The following is a 13812-nucleotide window of genomic DNA, read 5'->3' on the forward strand; positions in this document are numbered from 1 at the left end:
TTGCTGTGAGCCCACTTGAGGATGAGAATAAATCATTCTGTTCAACTTACTGTCATACATTCAGATCTACAAAGAACACAACAAGATTCTTGAGACTCCTTGGAGGAGTCTCCACACCTAAAGGAAAGATGTAGCACTTGCACATTTCCATAAGCAAAGCAATTTATCCAAAACTTTACCCATGGAAAAGGTTTTACATCATTTAATGGGACATTTTTCAGAAATTCTATACCCTGATTGGTGACAAATTTGTCTGTATCCCTGCTTATCTGATGGTTTTTAACCACAACACATTCGATACTTTATGAACGAGGACTATTTGGGAAATTACTAAGTCATTATGTATTTGTCAAGCTTTTTCTTCTCCAGCTAGTGATGCCCCATACACTGTCCTACAGTTCATGGTTATTTATGGGAACAACTACTCACTTCATGATGTACTTGGCTCTGTCTATGGTTTGAGCTTTGACCTTCACAAGAAGTGGGTGACTGTTGTAAGTTTCATTCTTCCACTGCCCATAGAGACGGTACCTGCAGAGTCACACAGGAACAGGGAGTTCAGAAGAGCCAATGCAACAGCCCATCCATGGATGGACACAAATCAGAACTGCAAATCTAACAGCCCATCCAAGGATGGACACAAATCAGAACTGCAAATCCAACAGCCCGTCCATGGATGGAAACAAATCAGAACTGCAAATCCAACAGCCCGTCCATGGATGGAAACAAATCAGAACTGCAAATCCAACAGCCCGTCCATGGATGGAAACAAATCAGAACTGCAAATCCGACAGCCTGTCCATGGATGGAAACAAATCCTTCTACTCACCGGTATTGGTAGGGAAAGGTTTTGAACATTCCCCACAGCTCCTCAGACATGCAGGCATTGCAATCCATCAGGGAGAGAGATGGAAGCAAGACTTGATCAGTAATACTCAGCAAACAGCTGAACAGGGTCTCCTGGATAAAGAAAACCCCAAGTTAACCATCAGGAAGTGCCTCAGAACAGTGTTACACAGGCGATGCACAAATAGAAAATTTGATTAAATAAACCAAGTACACCACAAGATTAAGACTTCCAGAACAAAATCTAAATAGGGCCTAGAAGTATCTCCCATCATAAATCATTTAGTAAATCATTTATGAACTATATATACTGTCAATATTTTATCTGCCTATATAAGACAGTACAGCAAAGCTGCTGAAATGTTCACCAGGTTGCACTTATTTTTGAATCAAACATAGCATTAAAAATGGATATTGTGTGGATTGCATGAAGAGCAACACAGGAGAAAATTCATTTTGGCAACTGTTTTCAATGTATTAAGGTATTCCTCACCTTTACTTCTATTTTCAAAATTTCAGATAAAAACCTGACAGCATTATACATGTTTGCAAGACACATTTCCAATTTCCATGTTTTCAGTATCCTACTCTTACCCTTTCTTAAACATTGTTCTTTTCCACTGAGCTATTTTAGAATAGTAGCAATGAAAAAAAGCCAAAACAAAAGCCAAAATCCAGAAGAAATTTTCTCTGCAATGATTCAGGAAATCAGCATAAGTGAAAAAGAGGAACAAGTAATGAAAACTGCAGAAACTTCATACTGACAACTCACTTGTTGATTAAAAAAAACCGCACTTGTTTTTTTAAGTTAGATTTCTACTGGACACTTGGAATGCATTGTGAACAATCTTGATAATAAACTAGAAGAATAATGAAAAAAAAGTGGAAAATTTTGAGGTAAATAAATTAAGCAATTTTAAAAAAAATTATTGTACCAATAAACACCTCTCCAACACCAATTTATCTATTCTCCATGCTTTTCCCCACCATGAAGGGTATTTATAGAATAAATATCTGGAGCATTTCCAGCTGATCCCAAACAAATAAGAAGAAAAATGCACATTTGGTCACCATTACAATCTTGCATAAAAATACTTTCCTCTACAATAAACTCACCATTTTCTCTTTATCTTCCTGCTTGCTTCCATCAGACTGAAACTATAATGAAGACAACCATGTTAATTACAGCACAGTTAACGTAGCAGTTACAGTTTCAGAACAGAGCTATATCAGCAGAAGCATAAACCTGAAGGCCCAAGCATCTCTTATTAAATGTTTAATTTGCCATATCTGTCAGCATTAGAGTATTTTTAAACAGAAACTCGAATGCATAGATGAAATGCATTCCTTACTTACAGAGGGGCTTTGTACAATTTTGTCCAAAAAGAAGTTACAAAGAAACTTGCTATTACATATGAAATACTGAATTTTCTTATTGGAGAGGAAAAAAATGCCAAAGCGCTCACCTTCTACCTAAAAAATCTGAGGACTTAACAACACAGTAACCAATAGCCATAGATTATTTCCCCATCTTCCTCTCAGAGTGACACCCTCTTAAGCTTTTAGTCTGTTATTAAATTACTTTTTCTCTCTGCTTATTCCACTCACCATGAAAAGCATATTAAGCTATCACACCAGTAAGTGCACAATTATTTTAAAGGTACACTTTAGCATGAAAGCTGCAGTGCAATGTTAGTAATCTAACTTTTAAACTACTTGTATGGGTTAACTTAGAGTCAAATTACCTTCAGTTACAAGTATTTCTACTGTGTGTTAAATGGGAGTTTCACAGGTAGAACATGCTGAGGGCAATAATGCATTAAAAATAACTTTCCCTATGTTACCTTAACCACTCTGTCACTGACGAGTTTCTTCACAGTTCCAACCTAGAGCAAATAGCTAAAATGTTGCTCATTCTTGTCAGAAACACACTAAGCTGTTATATAAATATATTTACACTAAACCTGCACAAGAGATTCCTATAACCAAGTGATCTCCATTGCAGTGTACATATCCTCAGACACAGGGCTTTCTCACAAACCTTCAATACCTCAATTACATAGTAGTCCTAATAGTCTGCTGACAGCAATAAAATGCATTAGTCCCTTAAAATTTTAACTTTCAACGTAACTACACTATCAGTGCAAAATAGCTGTCACTGAAGTGATATCAGTCTTCTCACTGGCCACAAGCAATGAGCACTATTCATTTTATTACAAAGACTACATGGAACCCAAAGTCATTGTCTCTCACCATATCGCTGCATCTTGGAACATAACAAGAATAAATTCTCTTGACAAAAGCAGGTATTTTGAACAAAAAGATCTTCAAACGCAAAAACTGTGTTCTTAGCTCTGCACCATTAGGTGCAGGTGGACACGAAAGCCTCCCTTCAGGTGATATATAAATTATGAGCATTATGAGGCAAGCATTTTTGGCCATCAGAATAACTGGTATTTTTCATGTTCTGAGCAGCTGTTGTGTCATACCAACCTCTTTCATAAACGCCTTTCCAAGGCGCACAACTTTTGCAAATAAAATGGGATCGTGGGACAGGTGAGGACCAAGGTAACAAAGCATGTTGAACACTTCCTTTCTCAACTCCTCAAAGCTCTCTGCTTGTTTTGGTGCTCTCTTGTTTGGCAAAGAGGAAACTGGTGACCCTTTAGCTCCTTTAGGCACACCAACCCTGAAAAATAAAATGTCCGGCATTTCACATGAAATGGAAGTGAAAAGGTTAGGAATGTGTCTAAAATGATGATTATGAGTGAGTTCAGGCAGTGAGTCAGTTGTCTGTCCCTGAGCAGCAGCAGTAAAGCAGCAGGAGGAGCAGCAGCTAATGAGGTTTATGAGTGAGTTCAGGCAGTGAGGCAGCAGCCTGTCCCTGTGCTGCAGCAGTAAGGCAGCAGCCTGTCCCTGTGCTGCAGCAGCAAGGCAGCAGCCTGTCCCTGTGCTGCAGCAGCAAGGCAGCAGCCTGTCCCTGTGCTGCAGCAGCAAGGCAGCAGCCTGTCCCTGTGCTGCAGCAGCAAGGCAGCTGCCTGTCCCTGTGCTCCAGCAGCAAGGCAGCTGCCTGTCCCTGTGCTCCAGCAGCTCATGAGGTTTATAGTGAGTTCAGGCAGTAAGGGAACTGTCTGCCCCTGTGCAGCAGCAGTAAGGCAGCAGCCTGCCCCTGTGCAGCAGCAGCTCATGAGGTTTATAGTGAGTTGAGGCAGTCAGGGAAGTGTCTGTCCCCATGCAGCAGCAGCAAGGTCCTGGGTTGTCTCCCTACCTGCGGTACAGAGGTTCAATGGTGATGTGCACCAGCTGGCACAGTGCAAGAGCGATGGCCTTGTGGGACGTGGAGTAGAAGGGAGGCATCTGATCCATGATGCTCTGAGCATGGTGCCAGTCACCAATCTTTAACAAGGCTTCCAACAAGCCAAGTTTCTGATTATCAGGAGGCTGCAAGACAATAAAGAAAAAGTGTGTTCATAAAGTCTCCTTAGTACTTCTCCTTAAACAGCTGCAATCCACAGATAGAGAAAAAAGCCTTGGATAACAACTGTGAATAAAAACATGCAAAATAAAGCTTAGCTAGGCATTTAGACAATCAGGAAACCTCAAAAGAAATTATAAAACAGTCCACGTAGAATTTAACATCTGGAGCAAAGAAAAAGTTAAAAATAAAACAAATTGATAAAGTTGTCTGATGTGTGTCTGATCACATATTTTTCTAGCTGTCACAATCTGTTGCAGCTTATTTCCTTACAGGACATTTTAAGAACAATGCAAGCACTTTAGAATCCTTTCTGCTCTGTGCTTTTCTGGGTTTAAAAGCACAAACTTCTCTTGCAAAAGCATATTAGCATATAAAAATGTTAAGACACACTCAAACCCTTTCCCTGTCCCAGTGTGCCTGTACAGTAAGTTTTACATTAGCATCTATTCTAGGAGACCCTGGACTTAAGTGCAAGTCTACACAAAGTTTTCCAGAACTTCCCTTTGCAATACAGGCATAAGAGGAAACAGGACTCTACAATAAAGGTCATGTCTTGAAGCACATTTTCAAGGGTATGGTATTGATATATTTTATTGTTATAAACTGGTTTTCCCTGGCTCCCAAGGTAAAAGTCTATTCTTAGGTGACTAACAGTAAGGAAAAGTAGCTGTAAGTAACTACAAGCCTAAGATGATGTTTACATCCAGGGGAGGAAGACTGCAAGTCTAGGACAAAATGTTTTTATTATTTTAAAGCAAAATATAATTTTATTTAAACAACACAAGCAGAAAAAGCCAATTTATCTGAAAAATAGTTATTTAATAATTGATTACTAATTAGACACAGAAACAAGCTTTTCAAGAAACAGCATACACTGCATAACTGTGTGTGCAGTCACAGAAATTGGTTTCTGTTAAGTACAGCTCTTAATTTTCCCACTGCACAGGCTCAGACTCTGTCATTTTAATCCTTCAGAAAAATGCTGCCACTTCTGCTAGAGCTTAAAATTCCCTAGTTCTTAATTCTAAAGCTTAGCCATGAAAGCTGTCTCAACGCCTCTGACATTCCTTGCAATGCACACCCCCCAACATGTCCCATCAAGAGTTTATTTTCCATCAGAACAGGATGACAAGCACTCTTCAGAAAACCCTGGACAGCCCCATGTGACAGGAGAGCAGGTGGGCCAAAGCTGTGTGGTAGAAGCAAAAGGAAATCAGAAATTTGAAGTGAGTGCAGGGAATCTGTTTAAGCAGCAGCTGTGGCTGCAGTTGAGAGACAGAGGGCAGTGACTGTATCAGGTGCCTGAGGCAAGAAAATGGAACTAGATTTTTCAAGTTAGGAAAGAAAAATGAAAGGAGGAAGGAAGGTCAGAGATTAATAGAATCAAGGTGGAGTACAAGTAGTAGGAATAAGCAGACAAAGCAGACTGGTAAGGAATCCAGCAGGATACAGAAATCCAAGAACAGAAACCATCAAGGGCTGATGGTGACTCCACCTACTTCAGCATGCAACTTAAAAATGTATATATCAAGCATTTCTTTTTCTTTTCTTTTTTTTTTTTTTTTTTTTAAATAAGGTGTTTAAGAAGTACTTAAGCACTCAAAGATGACAATAGAATGGCCTCAAAGAGATCAAACAATTTTGTTTCTAAAATAAGGCTTGGACACACTAAATCAAACTAGACCTAGGGCAACATGAACCTGACCTAGTAGGAACTTAAATGCAGAGTTTAAATTTACATATATGGAGATACAGCCTTAAAGGAAACCACAGTGAGCAGTTACAACTCAAATCTTCAGTCATAAGCTTTTTCTACAATTCAGGATAATTATACCAAAATTCCTATGTCTGGCAATTCTTTATGTCCCAATTCCTGATTGAGAGAACTAATGTCATTATTTTTATGAAATCAACTAGGACTATACTACCATGAATCCCAGAAGTGCAGTTGCTAAAGGCTGAGAAAGGTAGAAATGCTGCAGCACACTTAGTGGAGCCAATACAACAAAAAAGGAGGGAAGAAAACAATTAGCCATTGAACCAAGAATATTTTCTGTACAGAAATCTAGAACAAGCCCCAAACTATGCAATTTTGCACATTCAATATAACAGAAGAGTGGTTGGAAGACAAATCCAAGCCATCCAAGAAGTACAAAACTGTTTTTCAAATAAATACAGGTATGTTTGTATAACAATTGCTTTGTTTAATGAAATTCAAATAATTTTACTGAAAAGAAAGCTACTCAGTCACACCTTTTCGGTTTTCTCCTCCTCTTTTTCCTTCTCTTTCTCCTTTTCCTCAGTCTTTTCAGATGATAAGACGACCATTGTAAGTTTTCTGACAATTTGTTTAGCTTCCACTATCTCCCGCTTGTGCTCCTCAATGATGGCATTATCCCCTGGGAGAAGCTGAAAAAACACAACATTAGATCTGAAAACTGAAGTGACCAACTGCTGCTGTGGATCACCTGAGCCTGGAGAACTTTGTCCTTCCTTTTTACTAATCTGACAGTCCTTCATGGAATCAGTTTCTCTTCCTTGCTGCCATCCCAACAGGGAATTACATTAAGAGCAGTCCATTCTGAAATCAAGGACTCAGGAGAAATAATACTACTGTATTCTTCACAACCATTTGTTGGCAGAGTCTCCTTTGCCCTCAAATTCAGCTGCAGCTTTACAGCCACAGTTACGCACCTCCAGCATGATAACATCAATACAACTCAGTGCCTCTAATCCAAGAGAATATTCAAAATATTGCTCATCTAAAGGGAAGAAAAATTTAATCACCACAGAAAACCAGGTAACCTACTTAGCCACACACTTTGCACCTTTATTTTAAAGAAATACCATTTAAGGCTTATCAATTTTTTTTATTTATGAGCAACGTGGGTTAAACACATTTAATATTTGCTCTTTAAAAACCATCTTAGATACAGTGCCTAGTATGAAAAAAATCTCAGCGTAGTCTTGTACTTGGGAATATTCAGAGTGAGGAACATTAACCTACACTCAGAAATTAAAAGGTCAAGCTGTGAGACAAAAGAAAAGTTCTTTTTCTGACAAAGCCAAATTTCAATTTAGTTCTTGAAACCAAGATCCCACTTTCCTTGCAAGTAAGTAATCAAAACTTATTGCAGAGTCATGACCTCTGTGATACACTCATCTTTTCTTCTAATGTTTTTAACAAGAGAAAAATTGTATTGTTTTTTCTTTGCCCAAACTGATAATTGAAGGAGGAAAAAATTTCTCCATTTCACAGAAATTTGGGGAAGAACAAATCCCACTTGGAAAGGTAAAAGGTTTAAGGAGCTGCATTTTTCTCATTTGAAAACACAAGGAAACTACAAGCTTCAGCAAGAAGCACCTGGTGTGGAACTTCAATGGGTAAATTGCACCTCTAGGATGCCATACATTCTATATAGTTGTGTGTGTACATACACATATATGTTATATATAAGACATATGTTTATATATATATATAAAACACACATATAACAGAGAACAGCTTCTCCAGGCCTGGAAGGGCAAGGAGGCACAGACAGTGCCCTGGCATGGGAGCTACACAGTGAACACCTCCGGACTTATCACCTACATGCTGATTATTTGATACTTTCATAGCAAGTTAAATGAAGCCTGAACTGAAAAGAGATTAAAAAAAATATACCAAACATGCAAAGTCAGAGACTGGCAGAGAGGTTCTGGAAGTGGACTGACAATCACTATCATGCAGGTGAACAGTGCAGGTGACTGCAGGGCCCCTTGAGACTGGCAGGAAACATCTCCACACCTGCACAAGTCTGAGCTGAGACTGGACAGCTGGAACTCCAGGACTGAGCATGGTTAGTAAGCTTACAGACCTCCTCTTAAAAACAAGCATTATCATCACACATTCCTCACTCCACAGCAATTATCTGAGACGTGCACTCCTGCTCCTGCCCCACCCAACACATTTTCAGCCAAAACACTCCTGTGGAGCCAGGGACAGTCACTGACGAGTCAATATTGATGAGATTGTGACTAAGGCTATGAAATGCCACACAAACTAAGGGCAGAACTACCTTCCAAACCTTCCACAGATGGAACTACAACTCCTTCCTTGATTTCACTGGAAGAGTTGAACCTTAAAATTTCTTATCTTAAGACTATTCATGAATATTCTGGAATTAAAAATCGTTGTATAATGTAAAATTTATTTGATAACTACACCATTCTGTTAACCATTCATCAGACTGGAATGCTGGTTGCTTGATAAGCCTGGCAGACTGCAGAGAATAAGTCTCTGATTCTATCTGAATACGGAAGTCCATTTCCTTCCTTCAACCTAATAAATGGTCAATGAGAGGCCTATCCAGGAACATGCAAGCATTTTAAAAAAATAATCCACTATTTAAAAAAATAACCCACTAACTAAAAGACTGTTTGGAGCTGATTATGCTACCACTTTTCTCAGTAACTGATCTCGTAAAGCAAAACTTGACAGGTCTAACTCTTAAACAAGATTACTTAGGCATTTACTTCCAACTTTCTACTCTGCCAGAAGGTAAACCATCTGGAGGATGTTACACAGATAATTCAAACAAAGTTTATCAGCTTTCATATTTCAATGTGTGCTTATTTGAATATGTGACATTAAGAAAATTCTGAAATTTTTAAGAGTCACTAAATATAGTACACCTACAGGTATTACACAGAGTATCATGAATCAGAAATTTTAGAAATAGGGTGAAGTATCTGATTTTCTAGTTTTTTAGACATCCTTAGCTTTGGCATCTAGCAGAGTAGTATTGTCACTTACATGAACATAAAGATCTTCCAAATCTATGAGATTATGTTGCAAAAGGACAGCAGCAACTCTGTATAAGGAGGAAGGGGTCTCACCACTTGGATCCTAAAATGGACATCAGAAATTTAAAAAAAAAAAAGCCATCAGATCACACCAGAAGGTTATGAAACAGGAACCACTCAATTCCTGTTCAGATCAAACATATTAACCCACAGTTCTCTCCTTGTTACCATGTTACTTAACTGCTATTAGTGCCAAGTTACTACAGTTAAATGCAATACACTTTCATTATTTTCAGAAACAAAAACTTTATCTTCACACCCTATGGTTCTTGTATGCAATTCTTAACTATACATTTATTAAAAAAACCCTGAGTATTATCAAATATCTACCATGACTCCCCTGCACACATGCTCCTCACTCCTGGGGATAAGCCTTGTTTATAATGTACAGTCTCTTTGCTCATGCCAGTCCTTACATAACTCTACAAGTTCAAGTGGAAGTTATCAAGATTGTTTTCAGCTCTTTTAAGAGAGCATTAAGCATTCTCCTGTAAAATACAGTAAGAGACTCCCACTCGAATAATGAAATTATTGCTCTTAACACCAGAATTTTACAACTTAAAAACTAATTTCTATGTGTAAAAAAAACCCAACCAAACCGAAACTGCAGAAAATCTGCAGTTCAACCACAAACCCAAAAAATTAAGAATGGAAATACATTACCTGATAAAATTTGAATTTGAACCCAAGGATATGGCATAGAGTTTGAGGTTCACACATGTACATGTAAGACTCTATCAGTGGCACAAAGAAATCATCATACTCAGGCCTGCACTCATAGACTTCTAGGATGATATCCAAAACTCTGTTAGGATCAAGATTGAAACATCCTAGTGGAGAAGGACAGAGCAGAGAAGTTTAACATTGCTGATTTTCATCTTCATTCTGTTTCTAAAACACGTGTGTCATATGATCATATAGGAAAACCAATGCCCATATTCTTTCAATAAATTTGTTACCTATTAAAGATTTGATATTTTCAAGGATTAAATCACTAGTGATATTTCCAGATAAGTCTTGACCCAGTTCTGCAATGAGCTTTGCATAACCTTCATTCTCCTCTCTTAGCAAATTAAACTTCTGTTGCTTGTAACTGCAAATAAAAAGAAATTAAATACTGTTGTGTAACATGCATCCAGTGAAGCTTATTTATGCTCTTACAATTTGTTATACAAAATGCTAATTTTGAACGTATTCTTAAGAACTTTTTATTTACCTGAGCTGTTGGAAAAACAATTAAATGCAGTATATGAATACCTGTAAGGTAGCAAGCACTCTCCAAAAAATTCCAGCTCTTATTTCAAATGCAGACAATTAAAAATATTAGATTTACGCTGAACAGGAAAGCTTGTTCTACACACTGCTCTGGAGAACTGCTCTGTGGCAGTCCATGCTTAAGAACTTGCTCTTGTTTGAAGTGATGCTGATTGACACTGAAACATTGGATGCAGAGACAGAAACCAAACACATACCAAAAAAACATAACTCATGTTGCCCAAACTAAAATAACTGTCTGCCTAGTTATGAAAACAAAACCTATTCTTAACTGATGCAAGAGGAATAACTAATTTTGATATACTTTGTAAATTCACATATCACAAATAAATATTAATTAATCTGCGTATATGGAATCCCTGCAGCAAAAGCCATAGCTAACATAACAAAGATTTCATACTTCTGAAGTTTCAAAACTAAGGGCTAACAAAATTCTTTTGTCAATGCCAAGTTAAAGTGCAACAAAACAAATTTTCCAAAGAAAACTGAGCCCTTGGTAGAAAACATTGCTACCACACTAATCATCATTGTCCCTCCCCACCCAGTCCCAAAACTTACAATAGTTTTGTCTTGATTTTAACAGATTTTTGATTGAACTGTTGAGACTGCTTGATGAGCCCCAATGATTCCAATGTCTCTGGATCTAAACGTTCCTTCAGGACAGTGTCAGATACAAGATACTAAAAAACACCAAAAACACACCAAATTTGTGAACTACACAGACCTAGAGACCACACAATTAATTACTTTATGCTACACCTGCATTCTGACTACAACAGAAAAAGTTAGCATTTTGCTTCAAACACAGAAGCAGCCAGAACTGACACACTATGAACTGAAACTGGTATTTTACAGTGCTAGATTTTATATCCAAGAGCACTAGAAGAAACAAGTCCTAGAGTCTAATTGCTGGTCACCAAGTATACACTGCATAGCATCCAGGGACATTATTACCAAGAACTGCATATTCACAAAGCTTATTCTTTATTTTTTAAAGTCTTCTTTTCACATGCTACAAATCAAGCTGATTTCCATGCATTTAGAAATTATACTTCTACACCCAAGACGAGGTTACATAAAGAAGTGCAACTCAAAGCATACTTCATAAGCAAAATCTCTGCTGAACACGCAGGTGGAAAAATTTAAGTTCTCTCAAAACTCAAGGGAGAGCTGTACTATTCTCTTCTATCACAAGACTTTGGAGACTAATTTTTTAATTATTTGGGCATTTGGAATACACACTTGTAGTCTTTTCTGGAGGAAAAAAAAAAAAGGATCGGGCATCAACACTTATTTTCCTGTCAAAGTTTGACATGCGATTCTGCCAAAAGACTTTCTATGTGTAACTTACCAAACAGGCCAATACCAGTTGTGTAAAATGATCCCTCTTATTTTTTTCTTCTAAACAACTTGTTTCAATATCTACAAAAGAAGATGGGGTGGGAAAAGCAATTTTTATTTGTGAAATGTAGAGAGTTTCTTCTTTAACTATTCTGATAAATGCTAATGATAACACAAAGCAAAGAAATGTATTGATAACATGGCAGTTTCTTACCACTTCCCACCCACTCACCCCCCCATGGGGTTCAGGTAATATTTTGATGACAATTCACACACAACCACAACTCTCATGATAAGGTAAAACAGCAACCACAGAAATGCTGCAGTAACTTTTCTTGCCATTCTCTTTATTGCAATAACTTTATGGCAAGCATTAAAGATCAATAACAAGCACAAAACCAGAAATACAAACTGCATGATCCTGGCCTTAAGGTAATGTTCCCATCTTTTTCCCCTGTGGCTTCGGAGAACATTTACTGTCTGTCTGCAGTCCTTTACCAGCTGTGGTTCTGTATCACCATTAATTTCCTCTGTATTGTCACCTACTGAAAGCAATTCCCAGCTATGGGACGACAGGCTATGGAACACTGGCCAGGGAAACAAACCCTCCAAAGCAGTTTTATAAAAGCACATCACTACAGGCAGTGAGGAGCTGCAAAAGGAGTAGAAAACTCCGTAAAAGAATGCAAGGCAGACATTATAATAAAACAAACAACCCACCACACATAGCCACTTTAAAATCAGACCCACAGAGAAAACCATCAGCAACAAAAATGTGAGAAATAAGACCCCAGAGTGACTGAAAACCAGGGATGTAGCAGGGTAGAAGTGGAGGCAACAGACCAGCCAGACCAGTCTGGACCTCAGCAGCCAAGACTCTCAGCCAAAGACCAAGCTGCAGTAAAAAATGTTTCCAGGGTATGTGGATGAGTGGACAAATGAAAATTCTCATATACTGAAACACAAACAATTGCGGAAGAACTGATAGTAGCAAATACTGATTAGAGTAAAAAAGGGGTTAAAGCAAACAAGCAAGAAATTGTCAAACATCCTTTGTCCTAGTTTGAAGCCTAGCCCTCCTCGGCCATACTATTCTCTGCTACCAGTGACACCAGGGCATTTGGCTACACACTGATTTAAAGGAAAGGGGGGAAAGAAAAATAAATAGAAAAAGGCAGACAGATACACTAGTTTCAGTTATTCATGTAGTTCAAGAAGCAGCTAATTCAAGTCTTCTAATGCAGATTTAAAAAGAAAGGACATCAGTGTAATACTGCATTATGAAAACTATTATTACAAAATGATAACACAAGTACACAGAATGAAACAGTATGAATAAAACAAAGTCAAAATTTATCATTCAGGTGTATAAAACCAAGGCTACACATGCAAACTTAATGAGGTGCCTCTTCACAGGCAACCACAGCACAGAAGATGCCTCACTCCTTCAATACACAGAACACACAGGACCTGTGATGACCAGACCAGCTAAAGAACTTTCTGAAATTTGTTGAAAAACACAGACATGGAGCAAGACAGAAACTGCAGGCAGGTAAAGCTGGAAGACATGAGAGCAACAATTTTGGATCAATATTAGAACACAAAAATCCAGAAGTTATCACCAGAATAAGACGTGCACATCTTTAAAGGCTGCTCAGCTGGCAGATAGTCACTCAATGCCATTTGCCTTTAGATTTCTGGACAATCAGCATAAGCTCCATTTCACTCACAGTGGCTGTACAGACAAAAATATTTACAGAACACATTCTGAGGAGAAAGGATCTACCTACCAGTAAGTCAACTTTTATTTAAAATATTTAAGAATGATAACATCACTAAGTCACTGATTCCATTAGCTAACATCCAACATTCTTACAAGCTAGCTCCTTTAACTATCCTTGGCAGATCAACTTCCACTGCCTTTAATAGGCAAACTTCTGGAAACTATAACAGAACAAAGCAGAATGAAAAGACATTAACAAGTGAGGTACAGATACACTGAGGAAGAATCAACACATGCTTTCTAC

The 13812-nt window shown here is 38.0% G+C and overlaps 1 protein-coding gene across 3 annotated transcripts in view; it reads right to left on the reverse strand.

Annotated features, from left to right (window-relative positions):
• Positions 1-13812, reverse strand: part of THOC2 (THO complex subunit 2) — a 43170-nt gene that overhangs the window by 21689 nt on the left and 7669 nt on the right. For all 3 annotated transcript variants that reach the window (XM_083876294.1, XM_083876293.1, XM_083876292.1), the window contains exons 5-15: positions 11796-11866; positions 11003-11124; positions 10129-10262; positions 9833-9999; positions 9120-9212; positions 6578-6733; positions 4115-4287; positions 3340-3535; positions 1963-2004; positions 830-960; positions 430-531 (exon numbers count right to left, since the gene is read on the reverse strand). In XM_083876294.1, the coding sequence (XP_083732420.1) occupies positions 430-531; positions 830-960; positions 1963-2004; positions 3340-3535; positions 4115-4287; positions 6578-6733; positions 9120-9212; positions 9833-9999; positions 10129-10262; positions 11003-11124; positions 11796-11866 (1387 nt within the window). The remainder of the gene's footprint in view (positions 1-429; positions 532-829; positions 961-1962; positions 2005-3339; positions 3536-4114; positions 4288-6577; positions 6734-9119; positions 9213-9832; positions 10000-10128; positions 10263-11002; positions 11125-11795; positions 11867-13812) is intronic.

The sequence above is a fragment of the Zosterops lateralis genome, assembly GCF_965231275.1.
Source record: "Zosterops lateralis genome assembly, chromosome: 21".
Lineage (NCBI taxonomy): Eukaryota > Metazoa > Chordata > Aves > Passeriformes > Zosteropidae > Zosterops > Zosterops lateralis.